The following is a 16027-nucleotide window of genomic DNA, read 5'->3' on the forward strand; positions in this document are numbered from 1 at the left end:
AGAAAGCTCTGGGATTTCATCAAAAATACTTCATTTGTGTTTTGAAGATGAACGAATGTCTTAGGGGGTTAGAACAACACGAGGGTAGGCTAATTAATGAATGACAGAATTTTAATTTCTGGGTGAACGAACCCTTTACAGAAACGTTCATTTAAATTGTTCTTCTATATGGCATCACTGCAAAAACAAACAAAAAAGTATATATATATAGGGCCTATAGCCTAATATATTATGGGTTCTTAGCTTCATTAAAATTGGCAAAGTAGGCCAATTCTCATATTTGTAATATGGCACTTATTTAGCAGTATATAATCGGGCAATTCATGCATTCTAAGGAATTACATAACATAAACACCAGAAAAAAGTAAAGAAAACGATGTTGGAAAAGCAAGGTTCAAAATGATAACGTGTTAAATGCTTCCCGTCGGACTCAACTATCGGACTCAACAGAGTGGTCAGGATTACAAAATATCAAACACATGGACAGCCAAATCTAGTTACATTAATGCGTCGTTCGTTTCTTCGCCACTCCTCCGTCTGGCTCTGGTGGTTATATTTCGTGTCCGTTCAGTTGCGTCCTGTCATACCGTCTCGTTCCTCCTCTCCACGTGCCTGCTCACAGGATTGGCCATGCCACTTATTCCCCTGCGTCACTCGTGCTTGGGGCGGGATTAGTCCGAATCCCTTTGCCATTATACGCTCGGTGAAATGTCAATCAACAGAGTGGGCGTGCCTCGGTTAGGCAGGGCGTGGCCTACTGCAGGTGGAGTTGTCATTCGGCAATTTTGAAGCACGGGCTGGAGGAGGTTTAACAAACCGGAGCTGGAGAACATCAGAAAAAAAGTGTGGAAAAGGTAATGTGGCTCGGTCACGCTGGGTGGTCATCGTCCTTGTCAGAGAGATGACGGGAGGCACAGATTGCCCCTGGACAGGTAGCTAGGAGTGTGCGTGCACCCCTGGACGTAGAAGAGACGAACACTCGGGACCAGGACCAGTATTATACAACTAAGGTAGGCAGTGCTGGTGTGTTGTTTATGTTTTATATTTTCTGCAAACAGGTGGTGTCTTTTAGGTCATTTTAGGTGTTTATTTTTACCCATTGGCTCTGATAATGTAATGTAATGACAGCTCCAGCTTTATTTGCACATTAAAATTATATGAAAAGGTGGTAAAGCACGTTATTTTAACTGTGTGTGTGGTGTCAACAGGAGGAAGTGGAGACTGAGCTGTTGTATTACATAACAGTCTGGGGAGGGAGGGACAGCTCTCAGCTCCGTGTGTGTGTGCGTGTGTGTGTGTGTTAGTTTATGTGCCTAAATAAATAACCTTCCTCCTGGCAGAATAATTCATGCCACAGACCAAAGCTAAACCTAAACTATTTTTCAGTGCTCATGATAATTTATTGAGTAATGCAAATTGAAAAGACGCATATTTTAAAATACCAATAAAGTCGACAGTTTTACATGAGATATGAGGCAAAGCAAGCTCCTCTGTGACAATGGTCGAATCGACGATTCTAGTGCAAATTTTCCCGACTTTTTACAGGGGAAAGAAACACTAAAGCAAAAATTGTCTGAAATCTCGGGATTTAGTGGCTTATTGTTGTTATAAAAATCGATGTAATAACATTAATAAAAACACTGCTGATCAATAAAATAGTAATGATTAAATAGTCATAACAAAAATTCTCCTGCCAAGTATTGCATAGCAACATAGACTGTAAAATGATTACAAAGCAACCACAACTTTTGGCGAATTAATTTGCCTTGTTAAGTCTTTATGAGTTTGAAAAATGTAATTAGGACATGAGTTATTTTGGTCATAACGAAATCAGCCATAATGTCGATGGACATATAAAAAAATATATATTCTTTTTTATTTTACAGATTTTTAGCTCTAATGTAAAATGATGAAGATCAAATTCATTAGAGCCAATTAGTCTATTTTTCCGTTATGGGCCTATATATTATAATTTACATGCTGTAGTTTTTTTTTTCTGGCAAGGTTTATCACTGTTCTTCTTCAACAGTAGCCTACACAAAATGCGTTATGGAATTGGCTAGCCCCTGCTGGTAGATGCCAGAACTACACCATGACGGCAAAAATCATTTTTCTACATTCAAACGTAACTATGTTCTGACCATATTTCCCCGGACAACATATACAATTATATGTGAATATATCCGTGATGCATGATGAGATTTTTGAGGTCTTTTAAAAGTGTGAAATGGATTTTCCCCATTTTCTGCATTTGACACTAGACCACATGCAAATTATCCCAGAGCTCATGAGTGTTAGTGAGCGTTCCTGCCATTTCCTAATAACTGTAATTATGAGATTTCGAATTGTAAAAAGCACTCACGTCCTCAGAACTTATTTCAACCTGTAAACTGGGAATTTTCTAAGCGTACTTACTTGTACCACATGACCGCTGCAGATTAATTTACATAGTGTTCCCATAGAAATGCATAATTCCCAATCAAAGGACATGAACATTACTGAGCAAAAATCTTGTTGTCATCTCGAAATTACAGTAATTACGACATGGCGTGAACGCAGCATTACAGCACCAACAATTGATCATATGCACGGTTACTTCCTGGTTTGCGATAAGCCAGCTTGGGCCTTTCCGGTGAACTGTTAGCTGTCATTCTGTACCCGCTGTACATCGACACAAAACCATCATTGGTTGACTTTTTAATCTTGTATTTATATTTTAATGCACTTATCAGTTATTTTGCCAATAAACCAGTTTTATTGATTGCAATAAAGACGTAACTAATGGGAACGTGTAAATAAGAAACACATTGTCTGTAATTGGACGCGCACAGACATTTTTCCAACACTTTAAATGTTATTTTTAATGTGATGAGCAAAAACATTATTTGTTCATCCCTCTTAAGATTGTCCTCATTCATAAAATGGTCAATTGTAAAACGTTTTAAGATATAGAAAACACTTTTATTTAAAAATATAATATATTAATTACATCTATAACCAGGAAATGGCGACAGAGCAGCATTTACTGGCTTAGCCATATCCAGTAATATTTTTTTCCACACATTTCAAATTTTTTGAATAAATATTAAACATTATAAAATCACTAGGTTTAAAAATAAATGTTGTCAAGGTAAAGTATGAAGTAAAACAATAACTCATGAAAAATCTTATGAAAAACAATAACTTTTATTGCGAATGAATTACACTGAAAGCAGCGCCGCACTCTCCGTGTATAATCACTGATAGAAGCTGTCAGTCAGTGCAGCTCAAGCTCAATGATTTCGGCACACTTCAATCTGTGTTAACGATTTTTTCACACGAAAGTGTGAAAACTGTTGGTCGAATTGAATTTTGCTGAGGAGGAAAGGTACGCGTCTTTTTATGTAGCTTTAAATTTGAATTTGAATAAACTAAATTAATGCTAGGGCTATTTAAGGACTAGTAGGCCTACTATTTTATAGGACTGACTATTTAAAGGGATATTCACCGAAAAAAATAAATTTGCACCAAATTAACACAAATTAAGATTTGTAACTCCAACTATTGCAGTCTGTCAGTGTCAGTCATATAATGCATGTGAATGGTAACACATGAAAGTATGAGAACTATGAGAGTAAAAAAAACATACACATACAAATCCATATTAAACCCTGTGGCTAGTGACGACACATTGATGTCTTAAGACACGAAACAATCGGTTTGAGGACACTAAAATTTCAACTAAAGTTTTCAACTAAATATCCCCAAGAAATGAATTACTAAATTAACTGTATCAACTAAAAAAAAATACATTTAAATGAGCTGATGACATCACAGTTTTCTCCAGAATGACTGTACAGCCGAATCAAATTTTGTTGCAATGTGTTCCTGTTTAACACTGTGAAGCTGCTTTGAAACAATCGTCATTGTAAAAGCGCTATATAAATAAATTTGACTTGACAAGTGTTACACTATTGAGGCTGTTAAAGCTACCTCAGGGCATTGAAGATAACCACACACCAACAAGTGACGTTACCGGAAGTTTTCAAGCTAGTTTATATTTTTTCGGAAGTTCTTAAAGGGATACTTCACCGCTTTTTCATATTAAACTATGTTATTCCCTTAACTAAGACGAGTTGATACATACCCTGTATACGATCTGATAGCATTTAGCTTAACCCACTAAGCCCAGTTCATTCACTATAGTACCAAACAGAGATAAAGTTAGAAGTGACCAAACACCTCCACGTTTTCCCTATTTAAATACAGTTCCACTAATATTTGAACAATCGAGTATGGTGACACAAAATAAAACATGGCGCTTATCTAAGTGGATTAAAAAGGAGAACTATAATGTATGGCAGAATAGCACTTCTGAGAGTACTTCGACTCGGCACAGTAAAAAGTCACGCCTGAAACATCCTCCCTCTCTCATTTCTGTCAGTGGGGGGAAGGGGAGATGTGAGGAAGGATGTTTCAGCCGAGACTTTTTACTGCGCCGAGTCGAAATACTCTCAGTAGTGCTATTCCGCCATACATTATAGTCACACTTAGAAGAGAGAGGTATTTATCAATGCATTTTAGTTAAGGGAATAACATAGTTTAATATGAAAAAGCGGTGAAGTATCCCTTTAAGAGTGTTCCGTGCATATAGTCAATTAAACCAATCAGAATTAGAGTTGGAAGTATCTGTTCTATAGCTGAAGTGTCTTTGACCTTTTGAAATGTAAGCTCAGGTCAAATTAACATGCAGGTAAAAAGTTATTGTGTTTCAGCAGTGAGTTCAGAGTGTTGAGTGTATACAAAGGCTATATATAATTAATGTGTGTAGTAGTCACTTTAGTAGTTAGAATCATTTAGAAAACATCTTGTGCAGTAGCATTGAATACACTGTGATTGTCACTACAGGAAAGGCTGGACTTTCAGAAAACCCATGTCTAGTGACACGATGTGTACCCTATGTTTAGAATTCACAATTTACATACATTTCCTGTGGAATACTATGTACTCTTTAAAGCACATATCTTTTCTTGTTCTTTTTTGTTTTTAAAACTCCCCTCCAGACAACTGTTGAAAGATCATTTCCTTGGTTCACCTTTTGTGGGTCTAAGTGTAGCATTTTGGAACTCTTCATGTTATTAGTGCTCCTGATTAAACATGTTTAAGAACCGTAAGAACAAACTCTTTATAAAAATCGGTAAATACATTCTGCATGAGGCCACTGTCTGCCCAGCTGTCTCTCTGATCCCAGGGCCCGGGATGCCCAAGGAACCAAGAGGAGATGCTCAAGGGTGTGTAGGGGAGAGGGAACGCACCTCTCGTCCAGCCAGTAAAAATGCTAAGGAAAAAAGCAACAGTGCCGCCCTTTTGGCATCTAGAGCAAGAGCACACACTGAACAGAAAACAACTGGACGTGACTCCTGCTGCTCTGAGAAAGACTCTGGTTACTCAGGTGAGTACTGATTGACAGTCCTACTGTAACATTTAGCCCTAAGAGACTGAGGTTGCACTATTACTGTAATGATGACAAACAAAACAATTGACTTAAAACCCACAGTGTATTAAGAAGAACATTTGCTCCAACATACAATACAAGCTGCTGGGGAATAACAGTTTAAGGAAAAAGGAATACCAAGTGCAGTTAATCAAATAAAAACTTACTGAAGAAAGTTGTCAGTTTCATCAGCAGAAGCCAGCTTCAAGTCTCTCAAGGAGTTTGTAGGCCCTACTCCCTCTCTACCTGTCTTGTCATACCGTACATTTAATTGTCCCAACAATTATATTGTTTTCAAGGTCTATCCACTTCATTAATGCAAGTTAAATGAGTCTGATTGGCTCAGAGAAAATGGACAGTCATGGTAAATTTCCACACAATGTCAGTAAATCAGATGCACGTCTCCATAGAGCACTTGTTGACGCTTTCACCGTGGAATTAGGCCCATAGTGACCTTCCAGATCTGGAGCAGGCACCAGCTTTACCAGAACAACAGGTTCACCCATCTCTAAGGATGCCCGTAATCCACCTCCAGTACTGATCTGTTAAACAGAATATTGCGCACATACACAGATACACAGTCTCTCCAAGGTTGGAGTTGGTTAAGCTCTGGTCTGAACCAGAAAGTTTCCCAAACATACTGATAACATGCCTTCTCTCAGTGAAAGGTACAGACAGTAGTACAGGCAATATTCATCTTGATTCTTTAGTGTTTCAGTAAAAGGAAATATACAATTAATAAAATATAATAAATATAAAAGACAAATCCATATTTCACATCATCTCAAAGCCGGACTAAGTGAGCAAACACTGTTACTGCACTCCTGGCATGTTAGGGGTGTGTGATACCTCCAAAATCAAAACACAGACAACAAGTTCTAATATCAAGTGTTTAGCGACACATCACACATCCCTAGGCTAGACCCTCAACCACCACTCAGAGACCAAATACACACTTTAGAAAACATAGAAATTAACAATCAGTGGTTCTACTGATTAAACAATATAACTGGAAAGAATCATTAAAAATCATTATTATAATATAGGAGGATAAATATTAAGGCTTTGATTATAAACTGAATTAGGATATGCACAGGTATATTGAAGCTGCAGTGGATTTCAGAATCCACATGTCAATACAAAAGCACAAAGCAATCCCACCAGGATTCAGGGTTTCCAAAGGCTATTAAATTGGCCATGCTATTTTAAAAGTTTATTGTTATGTTTATTGGGTGTACTAGAATAGGTTAACATGCTTTCATATTGAAGGGATAGTTCACCTAAAATTTTAAATTAGCCCATGGTTTACTGACCCTCATTCCAAAATCATAATCAGGAGCTTCAGTGTCTGAGGCTTTCTAAATCAACTTTTAACACAAACATTTCAAGGGGACCTATTATGCAAAATTAACTTTTACATGGTGTTTGAACATAAATGTATGCTGGCAGTGCTTGTTCACAACCACTCTATAATGGTAAAAATCCATCTACTCCTTTTTTTAATCCCCATCTATCATAAACACTGTATCAAGTTGTTTGTAGATTCTGTACAAAGTGACATCACTTTGCACATGCCCCACCAGCGACTGTTGATGGACTCAACCATATTAGCATACACCCTGCCCTGAGCCTGTTGTACACTCTCCACCATTTTCTCCAGTCCGGAGCAGCTGTAGCAACAAGAATGTCTTGTAAGCAACTCAGGTGTACTTTATGTACTCCCCACATCAAAGCCACTGAAGATGTGGGGATCATTTTTATTTTTGAAGGGAATGCGCCCCCATAAACCTAAATTTGTAAACCAGACTGTTGTTGTACTGATACAAAGTTTACCAGTTTATTAAGTATTCCCAAAAAGGAATAAGGTTTATATATTTGTTTACTAGTTCTGCCCAACAAAGAATAATTTTGAAAACAAAGAAAAACCTTAGAAGTCAATTTTCTATACATACACATACATGGTACGGGAGCCCAGCAAGATGGTTTGTACCAAGGGCCCAAAATTTGGTGCTACGCTGCTGTTTCCAGTAAAAAAACTGGGACTTTATCATTTTAAACTTTATAACAAATGAGGCAGGTCTGGAAAGGAACTCTGTATTTTGAGGGCTCAATGCAAAGCAGCTTTTTTACAGGTTCATTTTGGTCCAGATTTGTACTTGCTCGAATGTTTTTATTGGCCTCTGCCTCACCAAAAAATAAAAATAAAAATGTAATGAGAAGTTTATGGTAAGTTTTAACCCTCCTCAACGCCCAAATCGTCCACGACGTGCTGCTCTCGCCGGAGCTCGCTGCCTGCTCCCATTGAAAATGAATGACTTCCGGCCACCTTGACACTTGCCGTCGGCGGTGTGAACAGACAGTTAGGCATACAAATTAGATTGCAGTCTACTTAATTTGGCTAATTAGCAGCCTATAGCATAAATAGCCTAGTAAGCCATCCAGTGAATAGGCTACCAAACTGCTCCATATAAAAAAGCTATTATAAATCATCCAAAATAAATGCCATGATCACTAGATTGTATACCGGTGTTACTATAATGATTTTATAGTAACCAAATTGGGATATATGCAGTATATAGCGGCGTGAAAAAACCTGGCTCAAAGTCAGTGCTCCAGTCAGTCTCAAAGGTGTTCAATAGGGTTCAGATCTGGGCTTTGTGTAGCCTAATCATATTCTTTAAATACAGGTCCTTCTCAACAAATTAGCATATTGTTATAAAAGTTCATTATTTTCCATAATATAATGATAAAAATTAAACAAAAATATTTTTTAGATTCATTGCACACCAACTGAAATATTTCAGGTCTTTTATTGGTTTAATACGTTAATTATGTTTAGTTATGCACTCAATACTTGGTCGGGAATCCTTTTGCAGAAATGACTGCTTCAATGCGGCGTGGCATGGAGGCGATCAGCCTGTGGCACTGCTGAGGTGTTATGGAGGCCCAGGATGCTTCGATAGCGGCCTTAAGCTCATCCAGAGTGTTGGGTCTTGCATCTCTCAACTTTCTCTTCACAATATCCCACAGATTCTCTATGGGGTTCAGGTCAGGAGAGTTGGCAGGCCAATTGAGCACAGTAATACCATGGTCAGTAAACCATTTACCAGTGGTTTTGGCACTGTGAGCAGGTGCCAGGTCGTGCTGAAAAAATAAATCTTCATCTCCATAAAGCTTTTCAGCAGATGGAAGCATGAAGTGCTCCAAAATCTCCGGATAGCTAGCTGCATTGACCCTGCCCTTGATAAAACACAGTGGACCAATACCAGCAGCTGACATGGCACCCCAGACCATCACTGACTGTGGGTACTTGACACTGGACTTCAGGCATTTTGGCATTTCCTTCTCCCTAGTCTTCCTCCAGACTCTGGCACCTTGATTTCCGAATGACATGCAAAATTTGCTTTCATCCGAAAAAAGTAATTTGGACCACTGAGCAACAGTCCAGTGCTGCTTCTCTATAGCCCAAGTCAGGTGCTTCTGCCGCTGTTTCTGGTCCAAAAGTGGCTTGACCTGGGGAATGCGGCGCCTGTAGCCCATTTCCTGCAGACGCCTGTGAATGGTGGCTCTGGATGTTTCTACTCCAGACTCAGTCCACTGCTTCCGCAGGTCCCCCAAGGTCTGGAATCGATCCTTCTCCACAGTCTTCCTCAGGGTCCGGTCACCTCTTCTCGTTGTGCAGCAGTTTTTGCCACACTTTTTCCTTCCCACAGACTTCCCACTGAGGTGCCTTGATACAGCACTTTGGGAACAGCCTATTCGTTTAGAAATTTCTTTCTGTGTCTTACCTTCTCGCTTGAGGGTGTCAATGATGGCTTTCTGGACAGGGTCGGGTCAGGTCGGCAGTCTTACCCATGATTGTGGTTTTGAGTAATGAACCAGGCTGGGAGTTTTTAAAAGCCTCAGGAATCTTTTGCAGGCGTTTAGAGTTAATTAGTTGATTCAGATTATTAGGTTAATAGCTCGTTTAGAGAACCTTTTCATGATATGCTACTTTTTTGAGATAGGAATTTGGAGTTTTCATGAGCTGTATGCCAAAATCATCAGTATTAAAACAATAAAAGACCTGATATATTTCAGTTGGTGTGCAATGAATCTAAAATATATGAAAGTTTAATTTGATCATTACATTATGGAAAATAATGAACTTTTATCACAATATGCTAATTTTTTTAGAAGGACCTGTATATTTGATATGCCTGATTCAACTGAAAATGTTTGTGTAAGGAGATTTAAAAGCTGTTTGCTTATATGTACATGCTAGTAATGGGTGCAGCTGAAAGAGTCAAACCTGTTCATTAGAAGTTGATGGATGTACTTCTGACTATGTAGTGCAGCTTTATGAAGCTTAAGTAACGTCAGTGATCCTTTATGTCACTGGTCATTAGTAGACTGAGACTGCCACCCCTCTTTCTTTTGTTTTTTTTCTCTTTATTTCCCACCCTTCATGTTCTCTTTTTCCCCCCTTTTTTCTCCTACTGCTCTGTTTCTCCCTCAGATACTGGCTCAGATTCCTTGCAAACGTATGCAGATGACCAGCAGAGCAGTGTGAGTGAGCCTCGGGTCTGCAAAGGTTTGGGTGGGGTGGATCAAGGCCACCTACAGGGAAGCCACATTCTGGTGTCCGGGACCCCTGAACTCACCCCTGTATTCATCATTAAGAATGTGGTGTTGAAGCAGGTGAGACAATCTAAGAGGAAAGAATAAGAGGCTCTGTTCCAAAACATAGTGAGCTGCCTACATATGAAACCAACATATGCCTCTATGACACATAGAATTGCTGCCAATGCGAAACGTTCCAGGTCAGTCACTTATAAGGTTTCTTACAATGACAGCTAAGACCCAGGTATATTTAATTTTTCCGCTCTGTCTCGTACAGTACAGTTGAACATGGAAGCTTTTCAAAGTATACTCTTTTGAGATCGGTTGGATGCTTTTGATGCCTGTACACATGTATAGTGGACCTTTCTTTTCAACCATTCAAATAATTCACAAATGGCTACACACACACACACACACACACACAGCTACACGAGCTGCACGGTCGGTTTTAGGCAGTTACATTCTAAGGCAGCACCATATGTAGAAAGTAGTTGTTCACTATATTTTGAACAAAAATTTATTAGATGGATGTTTGGAGAAGATGGATGAGAAAGAGGTACAAAGAAAACAGAATAATGCGTAAAATTGAAACAGATCATAAGAGGTGTCCGAAGGTCCTAGGTGTTTGTGAGCACAACAGTGGAATTGAGTCACATAGAAAAAAGCGAATCCTATAAAATATTGGCATGCCATTTCTCATATGAACTATACTTTAAAAGAAACAGTTTACTAGATATTTCCCTATTGTTAAATTGCTCTGTACAAGAAGGATTCTGTCTCTCCTCTTTTTCTCTTTCCCAAAGCCTGGGCAGTCTGGTCAGGACCACATCCACCCTTCATCTCTATCATGGGGTGGAGGTGCTACAAGCAATCAGGGTGCCACCCATGTCCTCTTGCTACAACAGCCTGGCATCAATCAGAGCGCCCAAATGAACACCCACAAACCCCAGTCACAGAGATCCGAAAGCAAGGGTGTAAAGAAAAGTAAAAACACTTACCTCCCCATCCTAAACTCCTACCCCCGAATCGCACCTCACCCTAGTAAGAAAACCTCGGAGAAACCTACAAGCAGTAGGGGAATTAACCCAGAAGAGCACAGCCTGAGTAAGAGAGTATGCACAGAGGAAAAAAGAGAGGAAGTGTCCACAACCACACAAGCGCCTAAGCAGCATCTGTACAAACAGCCAGAGAACAACTTACTGTTGGACTCTCATTCTCCCTCACGGTCGCTGTCTGTGGGCCATGAGACACTTTCTGTCTCTCACCAACACAGGAACCCACGTCGCTCATCTAGCCCCTCTGCTTCCCTCAATGTGAGCTCTCCGTCAGTCTCAAGCACCCAGACTCCTTCCCCACCCTCTTCCAATGATCTTATTCAGTCCAGAAAAGAGCCTCATAAGCATTGTCAAGGGCCGAAAAATGACACTGGCAAAGGGTCAAACACCCTCAAAGGGACAGCACGGCATCGTCGCTTCCTCAACACAGTGGAGATTCTGAGCCAGTCGGGGCTACTTGACATCACCTTAAGAACGCAGGATCTGATGCGGCAAAATGCTGCCACCGAACGAGACATAGCCCAGCTCCGCCAACATGCCCATCTGCTTTTCCAGGCTGCTCAAGCAGGTGTTGATGCGCCAGCTGCCTGGGAGAAGCTCCAACAGGTCATGGCTGAGTCTGGACACTATCCCAGCCTCAAGTGCCTACCAACTGACAGCAAAGATAAAGGGGACCGGTCTCAATCAATGTTGGAAGTTGAGGCAGCTACTAGCACAAAACCTGATACTCATGTGGTGTTTAGATACAGAGCTAATGAGACTGAAGAGGTGGCGCCCCCATCTCCTCTCCTAGCTCCCATGCCAGATGCAGAATTCCAGTCAACAGGTCAGTATGATTCGGGCAATAATAGCATCATCACTTTTGAGCAAATCAGAGCCCACATAGGAATTGCCAGTCCGCTGGAGGATTCTATAATGCCCCCAGACAGCTCTACACATGGAAACCTGTTTTAGACTGCCCCTAGAAACTGGCTCAGCACTGGACCTTCCCAACAGAGAAACCGCGAAAAAGACTTTCTTGAACATCTCAAACATGAGGTTGTATGTCTGTGCCCCTAAGATTCAGTAGTCTCCATGGTAACTCAGGACTATGCTCAAGGACAGCAGCTCGACTGTGCTATAAACATCTTCCTGTCTGTCACGTTTCTACTCATCTGCATCACCCAAAGCATCTGATGAAAGATATACAGAGTTTAAAACACATGCTACAGACTTCCACTAGTTAGTTTAGTCACTGACATGGTTATCTGCATCAGTTATCCTGCCCCATAACTGATTCCGGTTTTCAATGGCCACTCACAAATGTGTTGTTGATTGCAACGCTTCATGCAGTCATGCAGTCTGTTCCCTAACTTATGTTGCTTTATATCACAGGCAAGTTAAATTCTCAATTGCTGTCACAGTTTGTAGCATGTAGTTTTTTTTTAAAGAACATGTGGTATGAGATCCCTTCTGTGAGGCCTTATCACTTAAAAGAGCATGAGGATTGTGCATGAAGATTTCAAAAATCAAAGCGTAGAAATGTTCACACATGCAAAGACACTTAGAATTGTGTAAGAACTATTTTCACTGTGATCTTGGTAAGGCCCATGAAGCTTGTGTTCTTCTATGCAGTACGCACCTCATTAATCTGCTTTCTTTACATCTTCATCTTTGACCAAGACCAAGGACCAAGACAACCATTAATCAAGCCATTTAGATTGACCTCCTTCTGAAGGGTCAATTTTGAGTGTTTATGTGAGCTTATTTCCCATTTTGTTTGATCACAGATCTTAAAGGGATACTTCACCGATTAGCATTAAACATCGTTTAAGTAGAAACCTTATAGTTTATTTGAATGACCGTGCTTCCCTGCCTAATGTCCCCCTGAGACGAGAGATTTCTGTATTTTGTGTCTGGAAATAAACCTCAGATGACGCAAAAATCGTCATTTGGCGTCATCTTAAGGCCTTTTTGGCCAGAGGCTAGAGACAGCTACAGCTAGTCATAGGACCGTGTTTTTTAACCCACCCACGGGTGGTGGGATCTCACTCACAGAATATAAAATGGCCATGGCCGCTCAGGCATTTATTACGAGTGGTGCGGAGCAAAGCGAGTGTTTTCAATGAATTCATATGAAAGTTAAGCTTCCTTAGGCATGAACTGAAAACAGGCCAGCCTGGACACGCACCATGGATGACTGTGGCCGTGAATGAATGCCCGTGCAGCCATGTCCAATTCGGGGGCGGGTTTCTTAAATTGTGGGCTGCTCAGCCTATTATTATTAATGAAAAACACAACAACAAAACGATGCAATAACAAACTTACTTAAAAAGGTGCTTTTAGATTTTGCTTTGAAACCAAATCTTCCGCGATCACCTTGTCATTCAGCTCCACACTCTCGCTGAATGAAATTTAACTCCTGCTGTGTTTGTGCTGCGATTCTCATTCAGCTCACACTGTACATAGGGCACATAGACTGTGAAAAAAATATGGACGTAGTCCGTGACGTCACCCATAGGATTCCATTAAGTCGTTCTGAAGCTTAAAGTAGGGGCGAGCTGGGCGTTGCCATCTTGCGAGCGAGTCATCACGTGTCACTCCCGGATAACAGAAAATGGGCAAAAAGGCGAGATGTGGGCGGAGCTTAGGTGACACAATGACTATAGACGTCAGATAAATGGCTATCCACCTGTAACCACGCCCTTAATTATGCAGGCTTTATATAACATAAAAAAAATTAGTTTTAATCAAAATTAGCCTTATAGGCCAAAACCACAATTTGTACCAGGCTTTAAACATGTTTTTTTCTGCTGTAAAGTTGAGAATTTTAACATGGGGCTCAATGAGATTCTGCTCTCTTCTGGAGCCTGTCTCTAGTGGCCAGTTGAGGAATTGCAGTTTACATTACTTCCGTATTGGCTTCAAGAGAGATCGTGGGAGGTGCCGCTTGGTAGGGCAGCAAAGCAAGTGCATTCTGGGAGTTGTTGTCTTCCATCCACATGAGCCAAAAATACACTTTCTTGCTTTTCTAATTCTAGGAGGCACCAACTTCTAAAATAAAGTATCCCTTTAACGTCTATGTATTTTTGAGTTTGCTTGTGTTAATGGTGTTTTGTGCCAGCCTTAATGTATTCTGCAACATCTTTACGTTTCTTTCTCAATTCTCTATAACTGCACCATGCTTTTTGGAACATTTTGATACTCCTGGCACATGCTGATATATTAATTGTTGTTGTTTTGGTATATTTCCATTTATTTACTTACTGAGTATTTCTGAGTATTTCACTGATTTGTGTCTAAGGAAGCCGTCAGGCCCACATAGAGATTTTGCAGAATTCTGCTGTCATTCAAAAAATTGTATACATAATCATTGCATATTCATTTATGAAATATTTTGGCTAATTTAATTATGCTTGCTGAATTTAGTAATTTCAGCTTCGTTTAACATATTTAGTTTCAGTACTTCAGAATTTCAGATTTTACCCTAAAATCAGTAAAGAAAACGATGATAGAACTGCAGTTACCACCTTAGAGTCCTTCTTTCTGACAGATATTTTTACTTCTACCTTAGCTCTTAATTTTCATTTTATAGATATTGATGGTGTTTGTACACAGCAATGATCTTAAGTCTAAATAAATGGCAGTACAGTAGGGATGGTCTGAGTCGTGAGTGTGTGTTTGATGTCCAGGTGAAGCCGATAATAAGTTTGTTTGAAATGAATAGCATGTTATGACATGATTGATATTTGTGCTTCCCTATGTAGCAGCACAAGCAGTATGTGATGCAATTCTAATGCATCTAAAGAACGATTCTCTCAATGTTTCCATGCAGTGTTTGCTGAAGTCAGGATCACTGTAACAGATACAATATTACACTACATGTAGATTCAAATAAAAATCTTCCTTAAAAGGCTTTTGGTTTGTTGCTCCTACTTTTCCCCACACAGTTTCTATGAGCAGTTTCAAGACCAAAGTTGCCTTGATGTTTCTGGATCACATGAATACACATGAATGCCTGAAGAAATCTTAGATAAAATAATATTTATATTAATATTTTGTATGCAAATATCGTTTTTCTAAAAACTTGCGAGGGCTTGAACTGATAAAAAGTTATATTAGCTCTTCTTTAAAAGTGTAAGTAATGTTATTTAATACAATAAATCTATTGAAATTCTAAACAAATATTTTTTTTCATTTGCAAGAACCTGCAACTTTAAAAATCATCACCTTGGAAAGAAAGTTATTTCATAGTCATAGTCAAAAAAATCTCTTTGCTTGAAAAAGAAGGACAGCATGTCATATGCATCTTCTCTTCACTACACAGTTAAATTAAAGCCTACATTTAATGTGTTTATCATATAAAGCAATCATATATCTAGAAAATGTGTTTGAAACCACTCTATTAATATGGATTATTTTTATGATCTATTTATGAACTATTTGGAGCATGTTGTGTGGACTGTCAATGGAGAGACAGAAAACGCTCAGATTTCATTAAAAAATATATATATATTTTTTTAAAAATATATATTTTTGTTCCATTTCTGTTCTGAAGATGAATGTCTTTTACACACAAATACCAAAACAGGTCTGTTTGCAAAAAGTTCTCTACCTTTTACTGCTGTCCTGTTTCAGACAGCTTGCAGATAAAAGGTAGGTTTGTGTCAGGACTGCAGGTGAAGCCAACACTATCAAGAAACAGACAAGGTGCAAAATATAACCTGTAATACCGAATTCTAAAAAGCTGTATCTAGCTACTCCTGATTTGGATGAGATTGTGTTCATCCTCACCTGTTTCAGGCTTCCTTTCTCAGCAAACAGTCTAACGCCCATCCAAGCACTAGTAGAATGGACAAGGCCAGTAACCAGCATTCTGCACACACCAGTATGAATGAATGAAAAGTTTTTGCCATTT

The 16027-nt window shown here is 39.4% G+C and overlaps 1 protein-coding gene across 4 annotated transcripts; it reads left to right on the top strand.

Moving 5' to 3' along the window:
- The first annotated feature begins 757 nt into the window (after nucleotides 1-757).
- Nucleotides 758-15025, top strand: si:ch211-132b12.7 (uncharacterized protein LOC564531 homolog). 4 transcript variants are annotated; one of them, XM_067419506.1, is made up of 5 exons: nucleotides 758-1010; nucleotides 2030-2125; nucleotides 5231-5431; nucleotides 9972-10153; nucleotides 10879-15025. In XM_067419506.1, the coding sequence occupies exons 2-5, from the start codon at nucleotides 2077-2079 to the stop codon at nucleotides 12082-12084; spliced, it is 1638 nt and encodes a 545-aa protein (XP_067275607.1). In that variant the 5' UTR covers nucleotides 758-1010; nucleotides 2030-2076; the 3' UTR covers nucleotides 12085-15025. The 4 variants fall into 4 exon arrangements, with proteins under 4 accessions (XP_067275607.1, XP_067275608.1, XP_067275609.1 ...); XM_067419507.1 differs by having other exon boundaries at nucleotides 2033-2125; XM_067419508.1 differs by lacking the exon at nucleotides 2030-2125 and having other exon boundaries at nucleotides 759-1010.
- The last annotated feature ends 1002 nt before the right edge of the window (nucleotides 15026-16027 follow it).

The sequence above is a fragment of the Pseudorasbora parva genome, chromosome 16, assembly GCF_024679245.1.
Source record: "Pseudorasbora parva isolate DD20220531a chromosome 16, ASM2467924v1, whole genome shotgun sequence".
NCBI lineage: Eukaryota > Metazoa > Chordata > Actinopteri > Cypriniformes > Gobionidae > Pseudorasbora > Pseudorasbora parva.

Bases quoted from the DNA above. Each gene is read 5' to 3' on its own strand.
- si:ch211-132b12.7 (XM_067419505.1), top strand. From the start codon at position 5,137: ATGTTTAAGAACCGTAAGAACAAACTCTTTATAAAAATCGGTAAATAC. The intron at 5,432-9,971 runs GTGAGTACTGAT...TTTCTCCCTCAG, and splicing joins GAAAGACTCTGGTTACTCAG to ATACTGGCTCAGATTCCTTG. The intron at 10,154-10,878 runs GTGAGACAATCT...TCTTTCCCAAAG, and splicing joins AGAATGTGGTGTTGAAGCAG to CCTGGGCAGTCTGGTCAGGA.